This window comes from Hipposideros armiger, unplaced genomic scaffold (assembly GCF_001890085.2).
Source record: "Hipposideros armiger isolate ML-2016 unplaced genomic scaffold, ASM189008v1 scaffold_128, whole genome shotgun sequence".
NCBI lineage: Eukaryota > Metazoa > Chordata > Mammalia > Chiroptera > Hipposideridae > Hipposideros > Hipposideros armiger.
The window spans coordinates 227,095-253,630 of record NW_017731478.1 but is presented as its reverse complement, the minus strand read 5'-3'; the positions used below and the strand labels follow the sequence as shown (position 1 = coordinate 253,630).

At 45.5% G+C, this 26,536-nt stretch overlaps 1 protein-coding gene across 1 annotated transcript in view; it reads left to right on the top strand.

Moving 5' to 3' along the window:
* Nucleotides 1-26,536, top strand: part of LOC109386029 (transmembrane protein 132B-like) — a 291,749-nt gene that overhangs the window by 133,650 nt on the left and 131,563 nt on the right. The window contains exon 2 of the mRNA XM_019648876.1: nucleotides 11,793-12,684. Within this exon, the coding sequence (XP_019504421.1) occupies nucleotides 11,793-12,684 (892 nt within the window). The remainder of the gene's footprint in view (nucleotides 1-11,792; nucleotides 12,685-26,536) is intronic.

The following is a 26,536-nucleotide window of genomic DNA, read 5'->3' as shown; positions in this document are numbered from 1 at the left end:
TTTTTCTCTATTTTATTTGTTCTTACTACTGTAATTTACAGTCATATTTAAGCCTTAGTAGACTTGCTGGTGTATGACCTAAGACTTGCCCTCAAGGTGATGAATGACTATTAATTGTTGAGTACACATGAATCACCTACTGTGTACCCAGTAGAGTCCTTGAACTTTCAGAGTGCTGGTTCTCCCCACTGCTGTTCAGTTGAATCAGCTAGGGAACATTGAAAAAATGCCCCCCCCGCAAGACCATGTAAATCAGTTCCGGTGGGCAGAACCAGGTATGATGTGTATGTTGTCTCCCATGTGTATTTACTCTGCAGCTGGGGTTGTGGATCCCAGTCTGAGAGGATACAGAAGCAGTTTCGATGTGGCACCATGTCTGAAAGGAGCTTACCTTTGTGGGGAGATGAAACAGGGGTCCATCTCCCCCTGAATGTCCCAGTCATATTTCCAGTAGTCTCCCTATCATCTCTCCTTCACCTCAACTTAAATGTGCCTGAACCGGATTCCTTCTTTCTTCAGACCGGATGTTATTCCCGTATTCTCTATTTCATTGATCGTTCTACAAGCCACAGTACCTAGGAGTCCACGATACCTGCCGCCATTCTGCAGCCTCTGATGGAGACACACAACTCTGGATTCCTGGCTGCTTCTCTAAGAGCTCCCACCTTCTGGTTTCACCTTATACATTTCTCTAGGGTATCCATGTATCCCTCTGGGCCAAGTAGGAATTATGGGACAGCCAAGAGATTGAGGAATAGGAATTCTTTCTTCCCTCAGCTTCCTCGATGCAAAGCTGTGTAGGGGGATACCTAGGGGCACACACAGTGGAGCAGTTTCCCAGGTGCTGTCCTGGCACCATCATTTACTAGATGTGCCTCCATGTTCTCTCCTGACAGATGGGATCTGCCAGTTAGTAAGTTATTGTCTCTTAGTTCCAACTCACCTTTCTGTTCTCTGGTGTGCGATGTTGGCGCTGGGAGTCTACAAACCACATTTCTCTTGGTCGCTTGTTTCCTGTTAGTCTCTACTGTTGGGGTGCAGTGGTCATAGGGGAGGCTGTGGGCCTGGAGCTGGGAGAAGGGACCTGCTCCCTCTTGTCTGTTTCCCATCTACTTCCTGTCTGCTTCTTGTCCACTTCCCTTCTGCTTCCTGTTTTCTCTATGCTTCTTATCTGCTTCCTGTTTCTGTGAACATCCCATGTTGGCCACACTGGGCTGCGCAGCTTAAGATCTGAGAAGAATTCTGGGACAAAGGGAAGTGTCAGTCCTGCCTGATGACCAGCTGGCACTGGTGGTCTCATGCTGTCCCCTCTCCCTCTCAGCTCCCGGTATATATTTTATTTGGTTGAGAAAGACAGAAACTCATCTGACCTCCTCGATCTTACTTCTGTACTGGTGGCTTTTGAATTCAATAGTCAAGTATTTGCTACCTTTTTTTGGTCCTATGGTCAATGGCTCCTGTTTCAAATGCTGAAGTGTGGAAGGACCTGGTCCCTAGGGCGAAATCAAGAAATACAGTTGCGGGTAGGAGCAAACTGAATGGGAATGTACAATATCGTGGCGCCACGGCTGCTCGCTAATGCATAAGTGACCACACACGATTGACCGACTTAATCTCAGAGTGTTTGGTCTACCTCGTTGCACTGGCTCCTCCTTCTGAGGCTCCAGGACGTGTGAGGTGGTTTGTAGGTAGTGACGCTCATCCATGTTTATCACCCCCTTGACGGTACGGCTTGCTGGATGTTCTGTCAGAGGCCGGGTGGAGATGCCCTGGCTCCGCTGTACCTATTTTTCTGTTCTATTGGGGACTCCAGGATGTACCTGGGATGGCAGACATAGTCACCTGCGACCAAAGAGAAATGGAAACCTCATAGATGTACAGGGGTTGTGTCCATGACCCTGTGAGCACTGAGCCCCAGCTCCTTCAGCTGACTTCTGGATGGCTAACTCCTTAGCCTCTTTGTAGAACCTTCAGGCAGTATGGAGAAGTGGAAAGGCTTTGGGACTGGGCAGAGCTGGTTTTAATCCTAACTTCGGCCATGTTCATATTGCTTCATTTCCCTGGGCCTCGGTTTCATCATTTCCCAGAAGGGACTAAGAGTACCCCATCTCACAACTGCTGTGATAATCAACCGATTAGCAGGTAACTATGCCCAGGTGTGTTGGTGCAGCACAGGTGCTCTGTAAGTGGTATGTTTCTCCTTTAAGTGAGATTTTCCCCTCCCGTGTGTGAACTGCAGCTCTTTGCTTGGCAAACCTAGCAACCAGCTAGTGACCACAGTGATGTGACATTTGAGAACGAAATGAATGGAGTGATAATGGGATCGACAAACGATTTGTTAATATAAATGGCATCTATTGACAACCCTGGGAAGACGCCAAAGAGAGACCGCAAAGGAACACAAAGAGTTTTATTCTCTGGAGCATTAAACCAAGGCGATCTTAATTGATGGACATTCACTCAACAAGTATTTATTTCGTTTCTTCTGCTGGGTACTGGAGAGGCAGCAGTAAACCAGACATCGTGTTTCTGCTCTCAGGGAGTTTGAGTGCTAGCAGAGAGAATGGATAATAAATAACTAAGCAAGTAAAAGTACAAGGGCTAATTTCAGATGGTGACAGTGACTTTGAAGGAGGAACTGATTAGTGACTGGATATATTAGTCAGGCTTGAAGCCAAGGAAACAAATCACTCTAGTTATTTCAACAGAAGGAATTTGATAAAAGGAATTAATTACTCCGGTGATGGAAGACCTGAGGAACCAAACTGGGCCTGGTAACGTATCATTTGGGAATGGTAAAGTAATCCAGAAGTTAATAACCGCAGGAAGCTGTTACCACCTCTTGGGCTGGAGGGACAAATCGAGGGAGATTGGGTCGTTAGACCCCAGAAGCTGGAACCAACCAGTAAAGAACTATAACTACTGCCTACAGGGAGTTGTGTCTACCATGGGGGTCCAGGACGGGGCTGGGATCACAGAAGAGACATGGTTCCTACCAGTAAATACTGCAGGGAGGAGACAAGGGTGGAAATGCCCTGGTCTCTCTCCTCTTCCCACCCTCCATCTTCCAACAGAGCTTCCCATTGGCTGACCACTCCCCGAAGCCAGGGAACAAGGGAGCTTGGGAAATGTAGTTCCCTGTAACGCAGCAAACAGGGGCAGGGCTGGAGTTGCTGGTCACAAAAGCCCTCCCACAGCTGAGACATCCTGACAAGAAGGAGCTGTCTTGCTCACATGGACAAGCGCAGAGTGCAAGGAGAAAGACACAAAGATGGCACTGAGTGACGCCGTGGAGCTAGTTGGGAAAACGCTAGGTTGCAGAGAGCATGGAGGATCTTCTAGACCCTTCCTCCGCCCCATGGATGACATCACTGCACCATTCTGAACGATTATAAAATCTTACAAAGGCCTCTTCTAGCCCCTGGCCACCATGACCATGACAGCAGTGGGGGTACCGAGGTGATGGTGCATTATCAGGTATTAGGGCCACGCTTGGGCAGATCAGTGAGGAATTTCTCTTGCTGGTGGTTTTCAAAGACCTGGTCACTGGGTCCTCTGGAAAGAGAGCCTTCTATGCCTGGTTGTCCATGCCTGTCTTGACTTGTGTGAATTGGAAAACGAGACTCAGCTGCAGGAGTGTCACGGGGCTTAACCCTCAGGAGGGTGACCAGTAGCTACTGACTGGTCATGAGTTTCCAGGTAGGGCTGGCGATGTTAGTGAAAAGGCTTGTGAATCTGTGGGGTCCAGCAGGTTCACGCTGCACCCCCCTGGGGCTCAGGGCTACAGGCCCCACCAAGTCCTGACCAAGGCACATGCCCATAAGTATGTTTTGCGTGCCAAGCGTAGCAGTGATGCCCGTCCATGCACCTTGGGTCACAGGGTCCCTGCCGGGATGTCCAGCACCCTGTGGGCTGCTGCATTCTGGGAGGTTGTCAGTTTCCCCTAAAGCTCTCTCTGGGGCTTCCCTGGAGCCACCTGCTGTTGGTGTTGCGGGTCACGGCCTCCTTCAGCCTCAGAGCATGTTCTGGTGCACCTTGTCTTCTCGGTGAACCTGGACTTGGTTGTCTTCCTGGCTCATAAGGAGGGCAGTGGAGAGAAGCCTTGTTTCTTCCTCTCAGGAGCCACCTCATTTGGTCAGGGGGTGAAAAGTCCTCTAGGAAATCAGTAGACTGAATGGGGCCTCCTTTCACATTCAGAACTCCAGCCAGCCACCAGGTCGACCTGCCAGTGGGAAAAAGAATGGTTGTCACTCTATGACATTTGGGGATTAAAAGGAGGGGTGTCAGCTTCTCAGGCCGTGGATGTATTTCCCAAGGCACAGTACCATGGCTTCCTGTAATGCTCTGAGATTCGGATGTCATATTTTGTTGCAGTGTGGTTCAAAATGAGGCCCTGGCAGCTGATATTTATGGCTTCCCATATAAGCTTTCAGACAAAATTTTACTGCATTTTACCTGAGTTATGGTAGGACAGGACTGTAAACCTGCTATTTCAGATAAAAAGGAGACTTTGGCCACTATAAAGGAGTGAGAAGGCACAGCTTTAAATTTCTTCTAAATCAGTTTTTGAGTGGTATGAAATATCGACACCAGTGATAAAGAAAAAAAGAAAAATAAATCAGTCCACAATGAAAACAGAGCACATTAAATTTTGCATGTATTCTAATTTCATTTTCCACATCTGGAAATAAGTCAGAATTTAAACCTTGCCTTGGGCGTCCCCTGAATTTTACGAGGAGGTAAAATGTGAACGTCTTGCTTCCCAACCCGGCTGTCTGGGTGCCCACTTGGCTGCACTGAGGGGTATTGTCATGGTGTTCCAAGCAGATGTCCCTCATCGCCAATTAAATCACCGGCAAACTCACCTGGAATTTCACTTCCTGGACTGGCGACAGGGAAATAAACCGACAAGAAACTAAGTTTTGTCCTGAATGGTGCTTCTGCATCGCTTGATATTGTCGAAATACAGAGTGCCCCTTGGTGGTGGCAGCAGCTAAAACTTTTCTTGAGGTGAGGCTAATTCTTCAAAGTCATGTCCCCCTCCTCTGTCTTTGGTGTGAATCGTGCCCAATCGATGGGATCCATTTAGAGTCTACCTTATGAAAATGGATATATTGTATGCATGTTATTGTATATATGTAATATATATGTTATGTGTGTAGAGACAGAGGGTGCCAAAAAATGTATACACATTTTAAGAAAGGAAAAAACTGTATTAAAATTGTAATACTCAATATATACCTATAATAAAAGATGGATACAAGTCATGTTTGACTTCTGCAATGACAAGAGGTGCTCAAAGTGGTTCCCATCGGCAAAATTTTAATACAATTTTTTTCCTTTCTTAAAATGTGTCGACATTTTTTTGGCACCCTCTGTATGTACATTTTAAGCAGGTTTGGGATAATGTAAAGTTTTGACGTCTGCTTTTTCACCTAGCACGTTGTAAGCATTTCCTCATGCTTATACGATACCGTGTATTTGTTGAAATCATGGTTTTGATGACTGTTTACTATCTCACACAGTATATGCGTAGCTTGAATCATTTATTTAATCATTTCCCTAATGATGGGCTTTTAGGGTGCTTCCAGCGTGTTGCTGTAATAAATCATGCTTGTGATGAGCAGACTTGCACATTAATCTCCTTCCCGATCTCTTGGTTATTTCCTTAGCACGAATCCCTCCGTGGAGAATTGCTGGGATGGGCAGAATTAAGGGCCTTGATGCTCAGTTTTGTAATTGCTTTGCGTACATCGGCTGTGCCCTCCTCCGGCGTTTGCTACCTCCTCCGGGGGCAGACACCACATCTGTCTCGTCCCTATGATAGTCCCACATGCCACCGTGCTGGAAACATAAGTGAGTAGTAAATATACTTAAATAGTCGGAGGAATGCATAAGCTATTCTTCTCTTCCTCCAGTAATTAATCCAACACGAGACTGGCCATGTTGATGACACTTGAGAACTTGCTTCCTTTTCTTTTCTTCCTTTTAAAGCTTTGAGACATCATCGCCATGTAAGAATGTGTATCCGTAAGACGTACAAGCCGATGTCTTCATGTGTATCTATAATGAAACGACCACCACAATCCAGCTAATTAACGTGTCCATTACTTCTATGTAGTTACCATCGAGTGTGTGATGAGAAGATTTGATTTAAAATCTACCCTTTTAGCAAATCACAGTACACCAATACTGGATTGTTAGCTCTTTCACATTGCTGTACATTAAGCTCTCCAGGAATTGTTCATCTTGCATAACCACAACTTTATACTCCTTCACCAACATCACCCCATTCTCCCCTGCCCAGCCCCTGGCAACCACCACCCTCCTGCTTTCTGCTTCTATGAATTTGACCATTTTCGACGCCGCTTCTAAGTGGGATCGTGCAGTATGTTGAGGCAGACTTGCTCTCTAAACGCCTTCTCGGAGAAAGGAAGCATCAGCCCCTCCGTGGTTGTTTCTTTTCCACAATCTCCTGATTACAATTTTGTCATCCTCTGGGAAAGGAGAGTTCACCAAGGACAGCCCTGAAAAGGCCCGTAGATAGTTAAATCCGTAGAAAACTGTATTGTGCAGAATTTGTAATAGCTGCAGAAAACATGTTATCAGGAGTCAAGCTAGTGGAGTGGTATCTCTTTGCCTGTTTTCCTCCAGCGATGAGACATTTTAAACACTGGTGTCAGGTCCCATTTCTTCTGGAGCCAATGGTGGAGGTTTACTTCAGGGCAGGGAAGACCCCTGTCTGTCCCTAGCCTGTCCTACTGACCCCGTCCCCAGTGGGCTGTCCTTGGTTTGCAAAAGCTTGTTGGCTCTGCGATGTGTTTTCCCATTTGAAAGAAATATATACTAAGAGACATGCTTGTGTACACACGCATATATGAGTGTATGCACACATCCACACATATACATGTGTGCACATTTAATTTAATTTTTAAAAATAAAAGTTCACTAGTGCATTGCTTTGTACACCTGAAACTAATAAAAACAATGAAAACAATTTCAATTATAGTTGACATTCAGAATTATATTTAGTTTCAGGTAGCGTGGTGTCTCTAACTTTGTTCTTCTTCCTCAAGGTTGCTGTAGCGATTTGGGGTCTTTTGTAGCTCCATATAAATTTTAGGATTATTTGTTCTAATTCTGTGATTGGACACTTATATAACTTATGAAGTGATCCCCTCAGTTAAGTCTCGTCCCCACCTGGCACCATGCATAGCTGTTGCAACGTTATTGACTATATTCCCTATTCTGTGTTTTATATCCCCGTGACTGTTTTGTAACTGCCAATTTGTACTTCTTAACCCCTTCACCCTTCCCACCAGCCCCACTCCCATCTGGGAACCATCAGTTTGTTCTCTGTTTCTATGAGTTTGCTTCTATCTTATTTGCTCATTTATTTTGCCCTTCAGGTTGCATATATAAGTGAGGTCGTAGTGTATTTGTCTTTCTCAGTCTGACTTATTTTACTTAGCGTTATATCCTCTAGGCCCATCCATGTTGCCCCAAATGGGTAAGATTCCATTCGTCTCTATGGCCGAGCAGCACTCCACTGTATATATGTACCCCATTTTCTCTATCCATCCGTCGATTGAAGGACGCCTAGGCTGCCCCCATATCCCGGCCACCACACAAATAATGCTGCAATGACCATAGGGATGCATATGTCTTTTTGAATTCGTGTTTTGGATTTCTTCAAATAAATACCCAGAAGTGGGACTGCTGGGCCACATGGCAGCTCCATCTTTAATTTTCCGAGGAACCGCCATGTTGTCCCCCACAGTGGCTGCACCAATCTGCAGTCCCACCAACACTGCACGAGGGTTGCCTCCCTCCACATCCTCGCCAACACCCGTTGTTTGTTTGATTTTTTGATGATGGCCGTTCTGACAGGTGTGAGGTGATACCCCACCGTGGCCTCAAGCCACACCTCCCTGATGATCAGTGACACCGAGCATCCCCCCATATGTCCATTCGCCATCTGTGTGTCCCCCTCGGAGAAATGCCCACGCAGGTGCTCTGCCCATCCTTTAATCAGTGTTTGTCTTTTTTGGTGTTACGTTGTGTGAGTTCCCTATACACTCTGGATATTAACGCCCGCTGGTGAATAGCTTCTGATTCAGCAGGTTGTCTCCTAGTTGATGGCTTCCTTTGCTGTGCAAAAACTGTCCAGTTTGATGTAGTCCCATTTGTTTATTTTTTCTTTTGTTTTCCCCACCCAAAGAGACATGCTAAAAAGAAAAAAAATGTCACTAAGAGCAATGTTAGAGAGTTTACTGCCTATGTTTTCTTCAGGAGTTTTATGGTTTAGAGTCTTACATTTAAGTCTTTAATCCATTTTGAGTTTATTCTTGTACATGGCATAAGAAAGTTGTCTATGTTTACATCTATCTGTCCAGTTTTCCCAACAATGCTTATTGAAGAAACTGTCTCTATCCCATTGTATATTCTTGCCTCCTTTGTCATAAATTAAATGACCATATAGGCGTGGATTTATTTCTGGGCTCTCTATTCTGTACCGTTGATCGATGTGTCTGTTTTTATGTCATCACCATGCTGTTTTGATTACTCTAGCCTTGTAGTATAGTTTGAGATCAGGTAGCGTGATACCTCCGAGTTTGTTCATCTTTCTCAAGATTGCTGTGGCTGTTCGGGGTCTTTTGTAGTTTCATATAAATTTTAGGATTATTTGTTCTAGTTCTGTGAAAATGCCATTGGTATTTTGATAGGGATTGCATTGAATCTATAAATTGCTTTGGGTAGTATGGACATTTTAACAATGTCAATTCTTCCTATCCATGAGCATGGTAGATGCTTTCATATATTGTATTATCTTCATTTTCTTTCTTCAACGTCTTATAATTTTCTGAGTACATTTCTTTTACCTCATTGGTTAAGTTTATTCCTATAACTTTTATTTCTTGATACAATTGTAAATGGGATTGTTTTCTTAATTTCTTTTTTGATAGTTCATTATTGGTATAGAAAAATTCAACCAATTTCCGAATATTAATTCACTATCCTGCTATTTTACTGAATTTATTGATCAGTTCTGAAAGTTTTTTGGTGGAATCTTCAGGCTTCTCTATAAATAGTATCATGTTATCTGCAAATAATGACGTTTTAACTTTTTCCTTTCCAATTCAGGTGACTTATTTTTTGTTGTTGTCTGGTTTCTGCGGCTAGCACTTCCAGTACTATGTTGAATAAAAGTGGTGAAAGTGAACATTCTTGTCTTGTTCCTGATCTTAAAGAAAATGCTTTTATATTTTCACCATTGAATATGATATTAGCTGTGGGTTTGTCATATGTGGCCTTTGTGATGTTGAGAGATGTTCCCTCTACTTCCACTTGGCCAAGAGTTTTTATCATAAGTAGATGCTGAATTTTGTCAAATGCTTTATCTGCATCTAGTGATATGATCATAGAATTTTAAACCTTTGTTTTGTTTATGTGGTGTATCACATTAATTGATTTGCGGATGTTGAACCAACCTTGCATCCCAGGAAGAAATCCCACCTGATCACGGTGTATGACCTTTTTAATGTATTTCTGACTTCGGTTTGCTAATATTTTGTATCTGTGTTCATCAGGCATATTGGCCTATAATTTTCTTTTTTTTGCAATGTCTTTATCTGGGTTTGGAATCAGGGTAATGCTGGCCTGTTGTATGTGCATATTTTAATTAACAAAACAATACATTGTAATAAATTTAAAGGAATTAGAAATGTAGGTGGTGAAAAGTGACAATCTTTCTTTTTTGGGTTCTATACACACACACAAAATATTTGTATATTTACATATATACATATATTCATATACACTCTTTAAAAATATGCAAATAGGATCATATATGATACATTTATAATGTTTTATACTTAATGACATATTGTAGACATCCTTTCAAGTATGATTATATAATTGTGCCTCACTTTCCTTACAGCTGCCCATTAGTCCTCTGTAAAAATGTATAGTTTATGTAGTCTCCTACTGATAAAACTTCAGACTGGATTAAACTAGTAAATAATAATAATAATAATAATACTAGTAGATAAAGCTGGATTGAGCATTTGTGTGTGCCAGCCCTACTCTAAGTGCTTCATATTTATTGATTCCTTCATCCTTATGAAAACCCAATAAGGTAGACTTTATATTTATACCCTACTTTATATGAAGACATCTGAGGCGCAGAGAGGTTAAGTAACTGGCCCAAAGTTGCTCATTGAGGAAGTGGCAGAGCAGGGATTCAAATCCAGGCTTCTGGTTCCAGCACATCTGCTTTAAAAAATTTTTAAAAACTTTATTTTCAATTATAGTTAACTTTCAATATTAATTAGTATCAGGTGTTTAGCATAGTGGTTAGGCATTTATATGACTTATGAAGGAATCCCCCGAGAAGTCTTATACCCACTTGACACTGTATATAGTTACTGTAATATCATGGACTATATTCCCTATGCTGTACTCCGTATTCCCGTGACTATTCTATAATTGCCAATCTGTACTTCTTAATCCCTTCACCCGTCTCACCCAGACCCCCACCCCCAATCCTCCCACCCATCTGGCAACCATTAATTTGTTCTTGGCATCTATGAGTTTATTTCTGTTTTGTTTGTTCATTTATTTATTTTTAGATTTCACACGCAAGTGAAATTATACGGTATTTGTCCTTCTCTGTTTGACTTATCTCACTTAGCACAATACCCTCTAGGTCCATCCATGTTCTCGCTAATGGTAAGATTACATTTTTTTTTTATGGCTGAGTAATACTCCATTGTATATATGTGCCACATCTTCTTTATCCATTCTTCTTTTGATCGGAGCATTTAATCCATTTACATTTAAAGTAATTATTCATAGGTATGTAGCTATTGCCATTTTATTGTTTTCGGGTTGTTTTTGTGGTTCTTCTCTGTTCTTTCTTATTCTCTTGCTCTCTTTTATGTTGACAACCTTCTGTAGTGTTGTGTTTGTATTCCTTTCGCTTTATTTCTTGTATATATCTTGTAGGTTTTTGGCTTCTGGTTACCATGTGTTTCATATATACCGAGCTATGTTTATAGCAGCCTATTTTAAGTTGATGGTCGCGTAAGTTTGAACACATTCTAAAATCACTACCATTTTTACTCACCCCCTCCATGTCGATGTTTTTTGTCATTATTTTTTACTTCTTTTGTGTGCAGCCCATCTGCTTTTAAGTTTGTTTGCAATTCAGAATTGCTGCAGTGAAAATCCTTGTACATAAATCTTTATACATTCTCACTAGTGTTTTGAAAGAAATTTCTAGAAGGGGTAGTGCTGAGCCATAGCTTCCCCCTCATTTCAATAAGAATTATGGAGATGTCTAAATGTCCAAGTAGACGTGACATGTAGGAGTGATGAAAGAAGCATGAATATCAAAGCAATGAAGTATGAACATCTCACATACCATGGTGCAATGCCTGACAGTATGGTGGGTATGGTGGGCGTGTCAGCTGCTCTCGGTGGAGTGATTACAACAAAGACAGCTGTGATCCTCTGAGTCTGGGGCTTTGCAGGAACAGGAGGAGGTGACATTTTCCCTGCAGCGGGTAGCCATTCAACCACAGGCCCCCTGGATCAGTGGTAAATAAGGCGCCCTCCACTCTGCCCTGGTTTTTCGGGAAGATTCCAGAGAACACACTTTATGTAATTATAGGACTTTCACGGTGCCAGCGGGCGGCATGGTGGGTGGTGGGTGGAGGTGGCATTGCATTTACTTCATGACATATCAGGACATGACTCTTAGTCTTCCTTCGCTGTCCCTTCTCATGCAGTGACGGAGAGTCGTGGCATTGTGGACAGCCTCCAGAGGTTTTCCTCGCTGCCTGCTTACCTCCCTGCGAGCTTCCACATCACTGACGCAGACGAGTTCTTCTTCCTAAAAGAAGCCAACCAGGACGTCACGAGGAACTCCAGCCTGCAGGCCCGAGTGGAGTCCTTCTTCATCTACCGGGCCAGGAGCCCCCCGCTCATCAATGCCAGCTACGGCCCGTTTGCAGCCGAGAAGACCATTCCGCAGGAGTTCATGCTGACCTCCACAGCCTTTGCAAATATGGCCAAGTTTCCCTTCAGCTGGAAGCTGAAATCGCACATCCTCGACAGCTCCATCTACTCCAACAGGCCCAAGGTGCAGACATTGTTTTACATCACCGGGATGGCCTGGGATGACAGCGACCCTGCGGACAATCTACCGTGTGTCAAGATGTTTGCCTTTCCGGAGGCCAGGGAAGTGGCGGCCAGCTGTCGGCTGCAGGGGGACCCGGGGCTGTGCATGGCTGAGCTGGAGCTGCTGCCCGAGTGGTTCAGCTCCGGGCTGGACCTGGAGCCCGAGGAGGAGATCCCGGCCCTGCTGGGGGGCACGGCCATGGAGCTGTTCTTCACGCTCTACCCGGCTGACCAGGCCGGCCAGTGTCCCCTGGAGGAGGAAGGCAAGTGGGAAAACAACATCCACTCGGGCCAGGAGGGCCCCCAGCAGGCGTCCCCAGCCCGGGAGAGGATCGGGAGTGTGGTGGTCTACCCGACTCAGGACGACCTGAAGTGGTCCCTGGTGAGCCTGGATGAGAACCTCGTCATCTCTGTCCCTCTGAACCTCATCCGGGAAGGGGACACAGCCACCTTTCTGGTGTCTCTGACCAGTGGCTCTGTGGCAGACCACTTCACGCTCAGGTAAGAGGCATTGCCGGGTTGGATGGGATGGAAATCAATTCCTGGTCTTCAATGAACTGTCAGTTGCTAAGTGGGTGTTGATCATATACTGAGTGTCCAGGGTATTAAGGACATGTACACACGTGGAACGGAGACCCACACGAGACAATAGAGCAGACAAAATCAAGCAGAATATTTGGGGATGCGCCTTGGGCATCTGTGTTTTCTGAGACGCCCCCAAGCAGTCCTGTTGTGAAGCCAGGATTAAAAATAACTACTCTGAGAGCAGCATTCCTGGCCGGGAGGTCCTAGGGCTTCCCCTTTAGGAAGGCTTTGGAAGCAGTCACGTGACGGCCCGAGCCTATCACTGCCCCATGATGTGCAATCCCCTGATGCTGCTTGTGCTAGGGGAAAGAAACTTTGTAAATGAATTCCAGTTTGTAAATACATGAAGGAGCTTTCTGAAACACTGTCTCAGGCCTCTTAGATCGTTGTTTTTTCAGTCAGGAAAGAATCCTTTGATAAAGCAAACTGGTCTCTATTTGCATGTTGAAGACTCGGTTTAGGATTGCAGAAAGTGGGGGACTTCTCTGGGCTAGGGAGACAAACCTGTCTTTAGCTTATTTTAAACATTCCTGGATAGCAGTAGGATAGAGCAGTGACTTCCCCACATTCCAGCTGTGTGCTCTGGGGCAAGTCACCTAACCTCTCTGGGCCTCCCTTTCCTCAGTGGCAAGTTTCCTGCTGGGGTTGTTGTGAGGTTTAATCAAGTCAAGAAAGTTCTTGGGACACTGCCTGGTGTGCGAGCGTCCCCACTGAACGTCGGCCCGTGGTGGTTTTCCCCAGTGCTCAGAGGCCGGGGTGGTGGATGGATAAATCGCAGTGTAGTGGGGCTGGTTTTGCTGGGTGCACGTGACAAGTGGGAAACGGCCCTTCTGATTGTGACCGAGGCTGATGTGCCAGATGTTTGGAGGTATGCTTGTTCAGAGCCCGCCAACAGGACCCTGCAGCTCTGGCCGATCCCACGTGGGCTTAGGAGCCTGCAGGAAGCACGTTCCTATTTGGGAACCCCTGAGTAACCCTTGGTGTCACTGAGTCAGAACTTGGTGTGGTCCCAGCCCCGTGCTAGTCACTCCAGTGTGTAAAACCAGTTCTCTCTCTGTAGAGATTCTTCCAACACAAAGCAATGTTAGATTCTTGTTATAGATCGAGAATGGCAAAGGGATGGTTTCCATGCTTCTGCCACTGGGTGCGCCCTCTGCCAAGGCAGACATGACTAATCAACCATAGCACTTGAGCACGCCCTGTGCCAGGGCAGGCATTACTAATTTACTACAGTACTGAGCTCATGACTCCTGGCAGCCCCTACTAATCCATGTGCAGGGGAGGGGTTGACACTTAACACTAGACTTATTTGTCATCCCTGGTAGAGAGAGAACATTATTGGGTGAGAAGTTGGAGGAAAGGCAGGATAGATAGCCTGGTGGTCAGAGAAACCTTGGATCCTGGTTGGGAACAGCATCGCAGGCTGGGGAAATGGCATGAAATGCACTGGATAACTTTCACAGAGGACTTAGAATGGCCCGGGCCACATTCCAAGTTCCTCACATGAGTTAACTCACTGAACTCTGCAGAGAGGTTAACTGGTGACCATAGCTAAATCTAGCCCACAGATTGTTTTATTTTAATTTTTTTTTTTTAGCTCATATGGCATTCCTTAAAATATCTAAGGGTTTGATAAATCTCCAGTAATAGGGAGATCTCACCTACCATTTCCTTAGCCAGTTTTGAGATTTGGTACCTTGGCAACAGTGGGCTGTAGTTAATGAGTATCATTAGATGCACTGTCACCCCAGTCCCCACCACTCCCTATTGTCTCCCACCTGGCCCATTTCACTCACTTATTATTAATTTTTTATACGGCCTTTGTTATGTTTCCTCTATTCCCAATTTGTTATAAATGGATGCTGGATTTTGTCAGATGCTTTTCCTGCATCTATTGATATGATCCTGTGATTTTTATCCTTCATTTTGTTTATGTGGCTAATTGATTTGCAGGTATTGAACCAACCTTGCATCCCAGGAATAAATCCCATTTGATCATGATGTATGATCTTTTCAATGTGTTGCTAAATTCTGTTTGCTAATATTGTCACTCACTGATATTAGTATTTAGTGAGTTAGTTACTTCATGTAGCACTTAGGAGAGTGTGGGTGTTCAGTATAGGCGTTCAGTAGGTGCTAATTGATACTATTATTTACTATAATTGATGCTATTATTACTACTATTATGTGTGAATTAATACTATGAATTCATACTTTTTAATTTTGGGGTGTGCTTGTGCTAAGTTCAGTGTTAACCCTTTATATAAGTTCTCTCGTTGTATTGTCACAGGCACCATACACATTATTATTCATATCCATTTCATGGATGTGGAAACGGAGACTCAAAGAGGTTCGGGGTTACCTGTCTGAAGGCATGCAGTGGGAAGTGATGGAATTGGGGTGTGGGTCTGCATATGCGAGTCGAGAGCTCCTTTTCAAAACCCCTCTTCTGGGTTGTCCTGTCTGTCCAGGTGGAGGGAGGCGGGACCTGTTGAAACTTCCTGGGTCAGCATCTAGAGTTTCTGATATTCCTAGATATGACTGTTATTTATTATGCTTTATTTTTATGGCCACAGAAAATGCACTGAGATTTTGGAAATCAGTGAAGATCACCTAGATGAGAACAAACATAGGCTTGTTATTCAGAGCTGGCTCTGGCGAGGGAGTCAGCCACCCTCACCTGTGCTTGGTGGAGGCTTGGAGGCAGGTTAACGAGAAACGAACCTCTTATGTGATGGGCTTGGGTATGTAGTTCCCTTTTTCTGGTTGGCTGAGTTGGGAGCGGAGGCAACAAAAAAAGAGAAGCTGGCAGTCATGGACCAAGTTCAGACCTTTCTGGGCCAATGGCTGCAGAGGTTGTGGTTTGCCTGGTTGCTGGAAGGTAGTGGGTCAGAGTTCTCTTGTTGTATACGGTCTGGCTATTGTCCGTTTGTAGATTCAATCTCTCAAAATAAAATAGTGTTATTAAGCCTCGGGAAATGTGTTATTTCCCAGCATAACTGATTGTCTGTTTTAATCATGTCTTTCGTGAATGAAATGTGACATATTTCATGCTGGCTCAGATGTGGCCCCAGACCAAAGCGTGAATGTGTGCAAGCACGGCTGAGATCTAATTTCCGAGCTGAAGACGTGTGGAAAGGGGACAGATGTGTGCAATTTTCGTGTGTCACGTTGCTCTTTCGGACTGCATATTGTGGAGGGGCCAGTCTGAACAAAAGTCGCATTGATTACTCTCTTATATTTAAATAGAGTCTGCTTACACATCGGTATCTAAATCTGACCATATATTGACAAGCCTTTTAGCAAAAGGTTGTGAAGTGGGGTCTGTGTCGGGGGCTGCAGGCAGGGCAGTGCTGGGTCTGCCTAGCATTGAGGTAGATCTTGGTTACACTTCCAGGAAAGTCTGAACTATGCAATTTTCCAGGGACGTTTGAACTATGGAATTTCCTCCATAGTTCAAATATAATGTGTCTGAGGCTGAGAGAGATTCTTGGGAAACTTTATCCTGCCTCTGCCACTTAGCAGCTGTGTGACCTTGGGCAGTTACTTCCCCTCTAGGTGCCACAGTTTCCTCATCTGTAATTTGGGACTGTTTGTGCTTTAAGTGACAATGAATTGTCAACTTGGTGGTCAGCTGGATTTTCTCTTTCATTGGGTAGCCACCCCATCCTTTTGGTGACCCAGGCCAAACACCTGATAACTGTGACTGCCTCTCCCCGTTCTCTGATACCCCGCACTGAGGTGGCAGCAAACCCTGGGGCTCTTTCTTTCAACGGTCCAGAGGGAACTACCCCATTGCTGTGACCTAGCTCTGAGCCAGGGTCCCCTCATGGCTGGACACCCACAGGAGCCTCCTGACAGGCCGCTCTGCCTCCGCCTTTGCAAAGAACTCTTGGGCCTGCACGCCCTGCGTGACCTGCCTTGTCACCTCCTTGGGCTTGTTGCCTGTGACTCCCCACCTCACTCCCTCACCAGCAGCCCCAGTATTTTAAAGGGCCCCTCCCCTTCTCTGTTGAACACTGGACTCCACCCCACCGTCTCTGTCCTGCTCTGACTTTTGTGTCACACCCCATCGTGTAGATTAATGACATGATATATCATTGTTTATGGCCCGCCTCTTCCTGCTAGAACGTGAGGTCCGAGAGGGTGGGGACTTCTGTCTCCTTCGTTGTTTGATGGGGCCTAAGGCTCTGGAACAGCATCTGGCACATAGTAGGTGCACAATAAGTATTTGTTGGATGAGCGAGTGAATTTGGAAGTATTGTAAAGCATTGTGACTTGTCAAGACTGTGAATTCATGATGCCAGTAAATAAGTTTCATAAATATTGAAGGCGAGGACACTGGGGCATCTAGTCCTGGCAACTGTGTCCTCCTGCCTGTAACGTAAGAAGCGATTCATCATTTGGAATCAGACAGTGGGCTGTCAGTGTATCCTAACCCTCAGTAATTCACACACCACCTTCAGGATTTTTTTTTCTTTTTGGTCATATCAGATGCCACCGTGTCCTGCCTTCATAAGTTGTCATACCCACATGCAGAAAGGACAGAGTCACGACTCCGACCAGGCCTGTCCACCAAAGTCCCCGCTGGCCTCACGGTCCCTCATTTCGAATGCTAAGAATCCCAAAGCTTACTTTCACACTTACACAAATAGCAACCTGTTTGAGGACTGTTCCTCTGGTGGAGCCAGAAATCCAGGCTTGATTAATTTTTTTCCCAAATAAAAGTCAGATTTCCCCTGAGGAAGCTGTGCAGATGCTCCAAAACCTGCAGCCTTGCGGCCCAGGTCAAGTCCACAGCGTATGGCTCAGATTGTGGCAGAGCTTGGAAAGGAAGGCCGGCGATTATTTTCAGAACAAACCATAGCCTGCACAGCATATGGAGCTGGTTTCAAATGTTATCCGCTGTGTTTAATGAGCATATGTCCTTTAATTAGTACATGGTCCGTAGCACCGAATCTGCCTTGTTTTTTCCCCCAACTGCACTGGAATCTGAGAGCTCAGACGGAGGCTAGCAGGGAACCAGGGTTGGTTTCGGAGGCCCGAGGATTCTAGCTGCAAAAGGAGATGGTGATCTGCGTGGAGACCTGTACCTCAGGTCACAGCTTTGGAAAATTGGAGCGTACCTAGATTGTGGCAGCAGCTGAAAATTTAGTGAATACTTAGTTTCCTTGGATGTTTTTGTCGCTTTAATCCTGAAAGCCCCGCTCGGAGGTGGGAGTGCTATCTTCAGGGCTATCTCACAGACGAGAAGCCCAGACGTGCCTGCCACCCTCTGCTCTCTAGGACCTTCTCCTGGGCAGCGTGCACCAGCAGTGACAGTGGCTGCTCCCACGTGTCCGGTATTTACAGCAGGGCTACTGGTCTGCAGGTGGCTGGTGCGTGACCTTGGCCGACCTTGGCACCCAGCCTCAAGACCCTCCTTTTCTCTCCCCGCTCAGGGTTGCCCTGTCCGTGGCACTGTCTGACTGATTGAAATGCTCACAGGGCATGGCTCCATCACTTCCAGTGATGTGACAGGCACATCATTACCAGTCTGGCAGTTCAAGCATCACTGGGTAATTGTGTGTGTGTGTGTGTGTGTGTGTGTGTGTCCATGTGTCCATTACCTGCGTTGGTTTAGCCAATGGCAGGCATTGGCTGGAGACCGGACAGTGAAAGAGAGAGAGGAGACAGGACTGTTAGCCCCCTCGGTGCCCCCCTGCTGGGCTGTGGGTCGGTCGCACCCCTTTCTCTGGGCCTGTATTACTTGTTGGTGGCTCCTCTCCTGTAGCTCCAGGTAAAGTGCTAGCTCGTTGTGGGCTTTAGTAATCACTCCCTCCTTTTGTCCCTTTAGACCAGCGGTTCTCAACCTTCCTAATGCCGCGACCCCTTAATACAGTTGCTCATGTTGTGGTGACCCTCAACCATCAAATTATTTTTGTTGCTACTCTATAACTGTCATTTTGCTACTGTGATGAATCGTGATGTAAATATATTTTTGTTTTCCGATGGTCTTAGGTGACCTCTGTGAAAGGGTCGTTCGACCCCCAAAGGGGTCGCGACCCACAGGTTGAGAACCGCTGCTTTAGACAAACCGACTTTTTAACATGAACTTTGTAACCGGAGCTTTTTAAGCTGCACTTGCTTATATCTCCTTTTCAGTGGTTGCTTCAGAGATTGTACTATCCACACTGAACTTTTCATAGTTGACTCTGAGTTAATGTATCAGTTCCCGTAAAATATAGATAGTAGGACCATTTAAATCCCCCGTGTCCTTTATGCTAAAGTTATTAGGTTGTCAGAAAAATCATGACATATTTTTTCTATGTTCTTCGTGGCAAAAATGCACCATGACTTTCCCGACAACCCAATATTTTATGCGATCACACGGACACATGTTAAAAACCCTAGAAGTCAGGATTAGAAGTTTTGCTTTAAACAGGTTTATATATTATAAAGAAATTAAGAGAAAAAAGCAAAAACTAAGATAGCTTTTTGTGTTTCTCCAGATTCTTGCCATTTCCAATGCCCTTCAGTTCTTTTGGGGCCGCTAAATCTTCCCGTGGTACATTTCTCGTCGGCACGCAGGACATCTCATGGCGGTTTTTTGATAGTGCAGATCCGCTGGCAGTGAATTCCCTTAGTTTTGTTTTATCTGAAAATGTCTTTGTTTCATCCCCATTCACAGAGTATTCTTTGCTCTTTATAGAATTCTGGGTTGGATTTTTTTTTCTTTTCCTTTCAGCACTTTAAAGATACTCTCCCACTCTCTTTTGGCTCCATAGTTGCTACTGAGATGACAGCCTTAATGGCAACTGTTCAAATCTAGGTAAAGTGTTTTTCTTTGGGTGCTGTGTTTGTTGTCTTTGACGATGATATGCAGAATCTTGGCCTTTTCAAGTTTACCCTGCCTTGGTTTTATTGTGTACTTGAATTTGTGCATTTATGTCTTTCATCTACTTTGGGAATGTTTCAGCCATTATTTATTTGAATACTTTTTTTCTGTCTCATCTTCTCACTCCTCTGCCTGTCAATTGTAGGATGCCATTTAGACCATCTGCCATTATCTAACAGTTCTCCGAGCCTCTGTTCATTTTCTTTTCCTGTTTTTATTTTTGCCCTTTTCACACTAGATAACTTCTATTGACTTGTCTTGAAGTTCACTGACTCTTTCCTTTGCCATCTCTATTTGGCTGTTAAGTTTATCCAGTGAAAATTTATTTTCAGATGTTGTACTTTTCTAGGTTTTCCATTTTTTATTTTTATTGATTTTTTAGCTGAGCCATCCTACCACCTGTTGGCAGCTGTTGACAGCTCAGCTTGGGCCAGGAATCAAACCGGCAACTCTGTTGCTCAGAGCTCGCACTCTTGAGTGAGCTCTTAACCAACTGAGCCACTCAGACAGTCCCACGGTCTTCCATTTTTTAACTTTTATTATAATTTTTAGTTCTTTGCTGAGATTCCCTGCCTTTTCATTCACTGAGAGCATATATCTTTTTATATCATTGAAGATGGTTATAATAGCAGCTCTAAAATCCTTTTCTGGTGATTCTAACATTTAGGTCACCTAGGGGTTGGTCTCAGTTGATTGTCGTTTGACTCTTGAATGGGTTTTATTTTTTTAAATCTTCATACTTTGGGTCGTGTCTTGGACATTAGGAGTGTCAGTCTGTATTTTGTTATTGTTCTCCAGGGGACGTTGTGTCTTTGGTCTCAGCAGGCAATTCATGTGGCTGCCCTCCAATGGCACATCTCTGAGATCGCGACTCAATCTCAGTACAGATCCTGTGTGCCCTGACGCTCACTTGCGTATACGTGGTTCAGGATTCAGCCAGCGCTGTCAGCGGATGTGATGTGGGCACCCACTTTCTCATTCTTTCCCTTCCAGGATTCCCTCATCTGCCTTTCGTGCCACAGGCACCCAAGACTCAGTCCTGTGGTTCCCAGCCCCCTCCCCCCACCTCCCCAAACTGCATTTTTCCACTCGTGGTGCCGCCTCTGCCCCCCACAGTGATAACTGCATCATCCCTGAGGTGAAATGCAGCAGCACTGGGGCAATTCTTCCTCAGAGCTGTTCCTCTGAGTGTGGACTTCCCACCACGATCTGCTTATTTCTGTCCACTCTCTGGTGCCTTCGGATAGCTGTGTTTTACATCACATCTAGAGTTGGCGGTTATTATCTGCAGGCGAGCTGGTCCAGTAGCACCTCACTCAGCCATTACCAGAAGGAGACGCAGCCCATTTGTATTTGATGTAATTATTGATATGGTTGGATTTAGGTCTCCTATTTTGCTATTTTGCTACTTGTTTTTTTTTTTGTCTCATCTTATTTTTGTTCCTTTATTCCTTCTTACTTGATTGCCCTTATAGTAATCAAATCTATTTTAATATTCCATTTTAATGCATCTGTTGGCTTTTTAGCTATATCTCTTTGCATTTTTAAGTGGTTGCTACAGGGATTATAATATGCATCTTTAACCTTATTGCCGTCTAATTGGAGTTGACATTTTATTACTCCAGGTAACATCAGTTACTTTGCAGCAATATAATGTCCTGCTCCCCATCGTTTGTGCTGTTGTCATATATTTTATCCAAATAAGTTATATATTTTGACACTTCTAAGATTCCAGTTATTTTGGAGAATGCCACTCAATTTGGGTCTGTTTGCTGTTTCCTCACGATTAAAGTCTGGTTATGCAACTTTGGCAAGAAGCCCACAGAAGTGATGCTGTGTTCTCACTGCATCCTATGAGGTGGTGCGTGATTTTGATTTGTCCCATTACTGGTGATGTTCCCTTTGATCACATAATTAAGGCAGTGTCTGCCAGCGTTTTCCACTGTGAATTTACTGTTTTCCTCTTTGGAATTAACAAGGGCTTTGTGTGGGGGTTACTTTGATACTGTAAACATCTTATTCCTCATCAAACTTTTAATTTATTCACCTGTTAGTTTGCATTCGTATGGAGTCATGATTTGCTTCTATTGAATGGATTTGCCCAGTGGGAGGCAGTGGTGCAGGACTGGGGCTTGGGAAGCGGAAGAGAGGTCAGGGTCATGGTTTTCTTCCTGCTCTGCGTCCTGATATGTCTTTGGTAGAGACTCTATTTCCTCTGTAGTTTCCCCTCCTGGAGGACATGTGTCCCCTCGAGTGACCCTGCCATGATCTCACCTGCCACTGACGGTCCAACCCTTGAACCTTAGGTAACATCACATCTGCCCTGTGTCTCTCCAGCCTCGGGGTAGAGTTGCTTCTTGCTGTTGCTAGAGTTTGGGTCACATCAGCGCCCCGTTTAAACCCTCGCTGTCCTGTCCTATAGAATCAAGTCTCTGTATTAAATTCAGCCTGTTTAGATATAGAGAGTTGCTTCTGTTTTCCCAGATGAGCCCAATTGGTACAGAGCAGGGCTGTCATTTCAGTTTTGGACGTGTCCAGTGTGAGGTGCCTAAGGGACATTTAGATGCGAGGTGAAAAGGGCAGTTACATCTGTGGGTCTGAAGCCTAAAATAGATGTCTTTCCTGGAGGTACAAGTGTAGGTGTCTTTAGCAGTTTGATCATAATTGTTGAAGCCTTGGGGAGGATGAGATTGTTCTCAGTAAAAATCATGAAAAGAAAAGAGGGTTTGGGACCGAGTCCTGAAGGACTCAAGCATTTCGTAGTCGATAAATGACAAAGCTGAGCCTTCCGAAGAGCAGCCAGAAAAGGAGCAGAGATCGCAGGAGAGAGAATGTGACATTACACAACCCAAGAGCAGAGACTGTCTGAAAACCAGGAAGAATCAACCGCATTGGATGCTGCTGGGAGGTCAGGCGAGGACATGAAAATCATGCTTTGCGTTGTACACGTGGAGGCCATTGGTGACTTTAATAAGGTGTGTCGTGGAATTCTGGGGGCGAAAACCAGACTGAAGGGGTTTGGGGGTGAGTGATATGTAAGGTATATTAGTTGGGGATTAAGGCCGGCTGCATGTAGTGGAAACCCCAAAGGACACTGACCTCACCTGGACAGGGACAGATGTACGGACAGGCAAGGATGCCTACAGGTAGGAATTGGTCTGGTGGATCACAGATTTCAGAGCATCACGGATGGTAGGGTTTTCCCTCATGTCACAAGGTGGCTGCTGCAGCTGTGGTCACCACGTCTGCATTTCATGCAGAAGGAAGGAAGGAGAGAGGGACAAAGTCACATGAACCTGAGTCTATCCCTCTGTAAGGGACCTTCCCAGAAGCATCAGTTAACATCTTTTGACGAATAGTCAATACTTGGCGGCAGTTCTCATGGTCAAGACCAGCTGGAGTGAATAGGGAATTGTGGGTATTTGTGGGTGTTTAACTGGGCACATGGCCAGTCGTCTTGTCCCAAACCCTTGATAAGGATGGATGCTGGGTGAGCAATTAGCAGTGTCTGAGCCCCGTGCTTTGATGGACCTGGAGAGTGCTATGTCTGTAGTCATCTTTCCCAATGTTTGGCTAGGGAGAAGGGAGGACAGAGCATAAACTGGGGAATTGGGGGATATCAGGAGGATTTTTGCCCCTAAAGCTGGAGGGAGTCTGTACTTGTTTATTTTTTATTTTATTTTTTTTTAAGTTGAGCCATCCTGCCACCGGTTGGCAGCTCAGCGGCTGCTCAGCTGGGGCCAGGCATCGAACCACTGTTGCTCAGAGCTCAAACTCTTGAGCGAGCTCTTAACCAACTGAGCCACTCGGCCGGCCCTTGAGTCTGTACATGTTTAAATGCCAAAGCGGAACTCAAAGCCCTGGGGTCATGTGGGACTGGTCCCCGGGACCTAAAGGAACCCCTCCGTGCACAACTGGGCAGCTGCCTTAGTTTTACTCACTTGAGAATCATAGAGAATTTTATTTAAAAGAAAAATCAGTCATGGTGTACACAGCAGATCTGCTCCATGTAATTAACGTGGAGCTAGCTCAGTTCGGTCTTTCAGCATTTGCAGTTGTCCGCCAGTGATGTGGGCAGTAAATAGTTTAGAGACGTTCCGAGGGTCAGCGCTGATCAGAGACCTGCCAGCTGCACTCTGTGATCTTTTCATCCTGATGGCGGGGGTGTTGCCTGGTGCCAATTTCTTCGGATTTCCAGTAACACTGCAGTGTGATCTTCATCTCTGTTGGCCCCACTGAAAATAAAAATACAGTCTTTCCCTCCACTGTGTTAAGATCGACTATCACTCACTGTCATGTAGACATATTCCCAGGAAGGAAGGAGATAATGAATTGTGTAATGGTGTAACCTGTAATCTATCATTCGAAGGTTAGAGAGAATTTCTAATTGCACTTCTTTCTGTCTGGGTGGTCTAAATCCACACAATGTTTTGCAAGAACTTCAATGTGCCCCCATCTTTTTCTTGGCGTATTTGAGTCAAACAGATCCCAGCTCATCACAATGAACGGGATCTGTGTCAGCCTCTTTGATTATGAGCTTCTGTGGATGGGGACTGCTGATTTGGCACAGTCTGTGTCCCCAGCAAGGACTGGCAGCCTGTTAGAGCTCATGAAGTGTCCCCTGAATGGGATTAAATTTGAAATGCAGAAGAAGAAAGCTTGCCACTTATCTCCGGGTCCCAAGTAATGATTTTTCTTCAGTGATGGCAACACCGTTACACCTGCTACTTAATGAGTTCACTGGGCTTCCCTGTAAATGGGAAATCCCAATCTCTTCCAGGACTTGAGTCCGACTGGGGTTTAGCTGAAGGAGCCTTCTGCCTGCGCTTGGGTGTGAGAAGTCTCGGAGCTGTTGTTCCAGAGACGTACAGGTCAAGATAGATGCCCATTTTGCACGGGTTAGGATTGCAATTGGGGATACTTTACACACAGCACTTTGAATTCTGATTGGGTGGAAAATACAAAGGCAGTGAAAAGTAAAGAGGCACCTCTGCTGGTGCACACTCGCATTGGTCTGGACTGTGACCTCAGGGTGCAGGGCGTGACCCAAGGAGAGGGCCAAGCTTAATGTCCAGGAAAGGCCAGCCACCTCACGTCCCACCATGACACCCCACCGTGCTCACATTCCAACTACACACGCCTTCTCCGGGTTCTAGAAACCACCCATGTTCCTCCCATCTTGGGCATTTTCTTTATTCTCTCGGCCTGCAGTGCTCTCTCGGGGTGACAGTGCTGGCCCCTCCTCACCTTTCATTTCTTACCTTGAGGATCCCCTTCCGGGGAGGCCTCCTGACCACCCCTGACTGATCTGCGCCAACCACGCTGCAGCTGTCCAGCCTGTGTGCTCCCTGGCACGCATCACTACCTGAGATCAACCAAACTACTTCTCTGTTTGCTCATTTCGTGTCTGTTTCCCCAACACTAGAATGTCAGCTCCGTGCAGGCAGGGACACGTGTCCCCGAGTTAAAACTATGCCTGGCTTGTGGTTGGAACTCAGTAAATGGGGCAAACACACCTCCATGTCCTGGGTACAGCAGTTGATTCGTGTGAGTTGATGCTTGTTATGGGCTAAATTGTGTCTGCCCCCAAATCCATGTATTGAAGTCTTAACCCCCGCACACTTCACAATATGACTGTATTTACATATGGGGACTTTAAAGAGGTAACAGTGTGGACCCTGATCCAATACGACGGGTGTCTTTGTAAGAAGTGATGAGGACACAGACACACTTTGGGGGAGCAAACCAAGTGAGGTCACAGCGAGAAGGCCCCTCGCGGACAAGCTGAGAACACCAGCCGGCTGGCACCTTGATCTTGGGCTTCCAGCCTCCAGGACTGTGAGAAAATCAATTTCTGTGGCTGAAGCTCCCCTGCCCCCCGAGCTGTGGCACCTCATGGAAGCCCTAGAAAATGAAGTCAGTGTTCTACAGCGGAAGGGAACACCGTAGCTTTGAACGCGACTTAGCGGCGATGGAGACGTCTCTTACTTACCTCCCCTGATTCTTGACCGTGACTTCCACTCTGTTCATTTTCAGTTTGAGACTTCCAAAAGCACAGGTGTTTGGTTTGGGAATGGGCTGATTTTGTACACTGCCTGGTACATGGGTTCATCTTGCTCTGGATTTGGGTGCGGGGGACCCCGGTGGGGCAGAAGGAAAGGAATTACTGAGACATCCTTACTCCCTGATATCCTCTCCCCGGAGACTCATCCTTCTTAGATCTGAGAAGCCTGTCCTGAGTACATCCTCCTGGGGCACAGGAGATCCTACAGCATTCCACTGGAGTCTTGGGAGAGTTTGCAGAGAGGCGCAGACCCCACCCACAAACACGTTTCTTTCCTCGTTTATAATAGGCATGGGAGGTGGCTGGTTCTGACCAGTGCTCAGCGGGTCCCTTGAGTCCTAGTTGTTTCTAACCAGGGCTCCACTTGAAATAGGGAGACACATGGCAGGGGTTTCTGCCACCCCTTCCTCATGCATCCTCCTTGGCAGAGACCCGCCTCCCTCCCCGATCATGCTTCTCTTTCTGTGTCACGTGTCTTGTAGCCTTTTCTCCTGCTGACAATCTCATGTGTTGGTCAACTTGTACTTCTTGGTGCTTGCTAGCTAATTGCAATGACCATATTTTGCTGTGCATAATGCACCCTTTTTTGCCCCAATTAGTGAGGGAAAAGAAGGATGCATATTATACATGGGTAGTACTAATTCCATATCTATATAAATGTTTTTAATTATTTTATTTTATTTATTTATTTTTTAACGATTTTATTGGGGAACTGGGGGAGGGGAACAGCATTGGGGAGTTGGGGAAGGGGAACAGACAAGTTGCTGTCATTTTGTTCTTCAGTCTAGTTGTGGAGGACGTCGCTTCACTGGCCCATGTTGGTATTA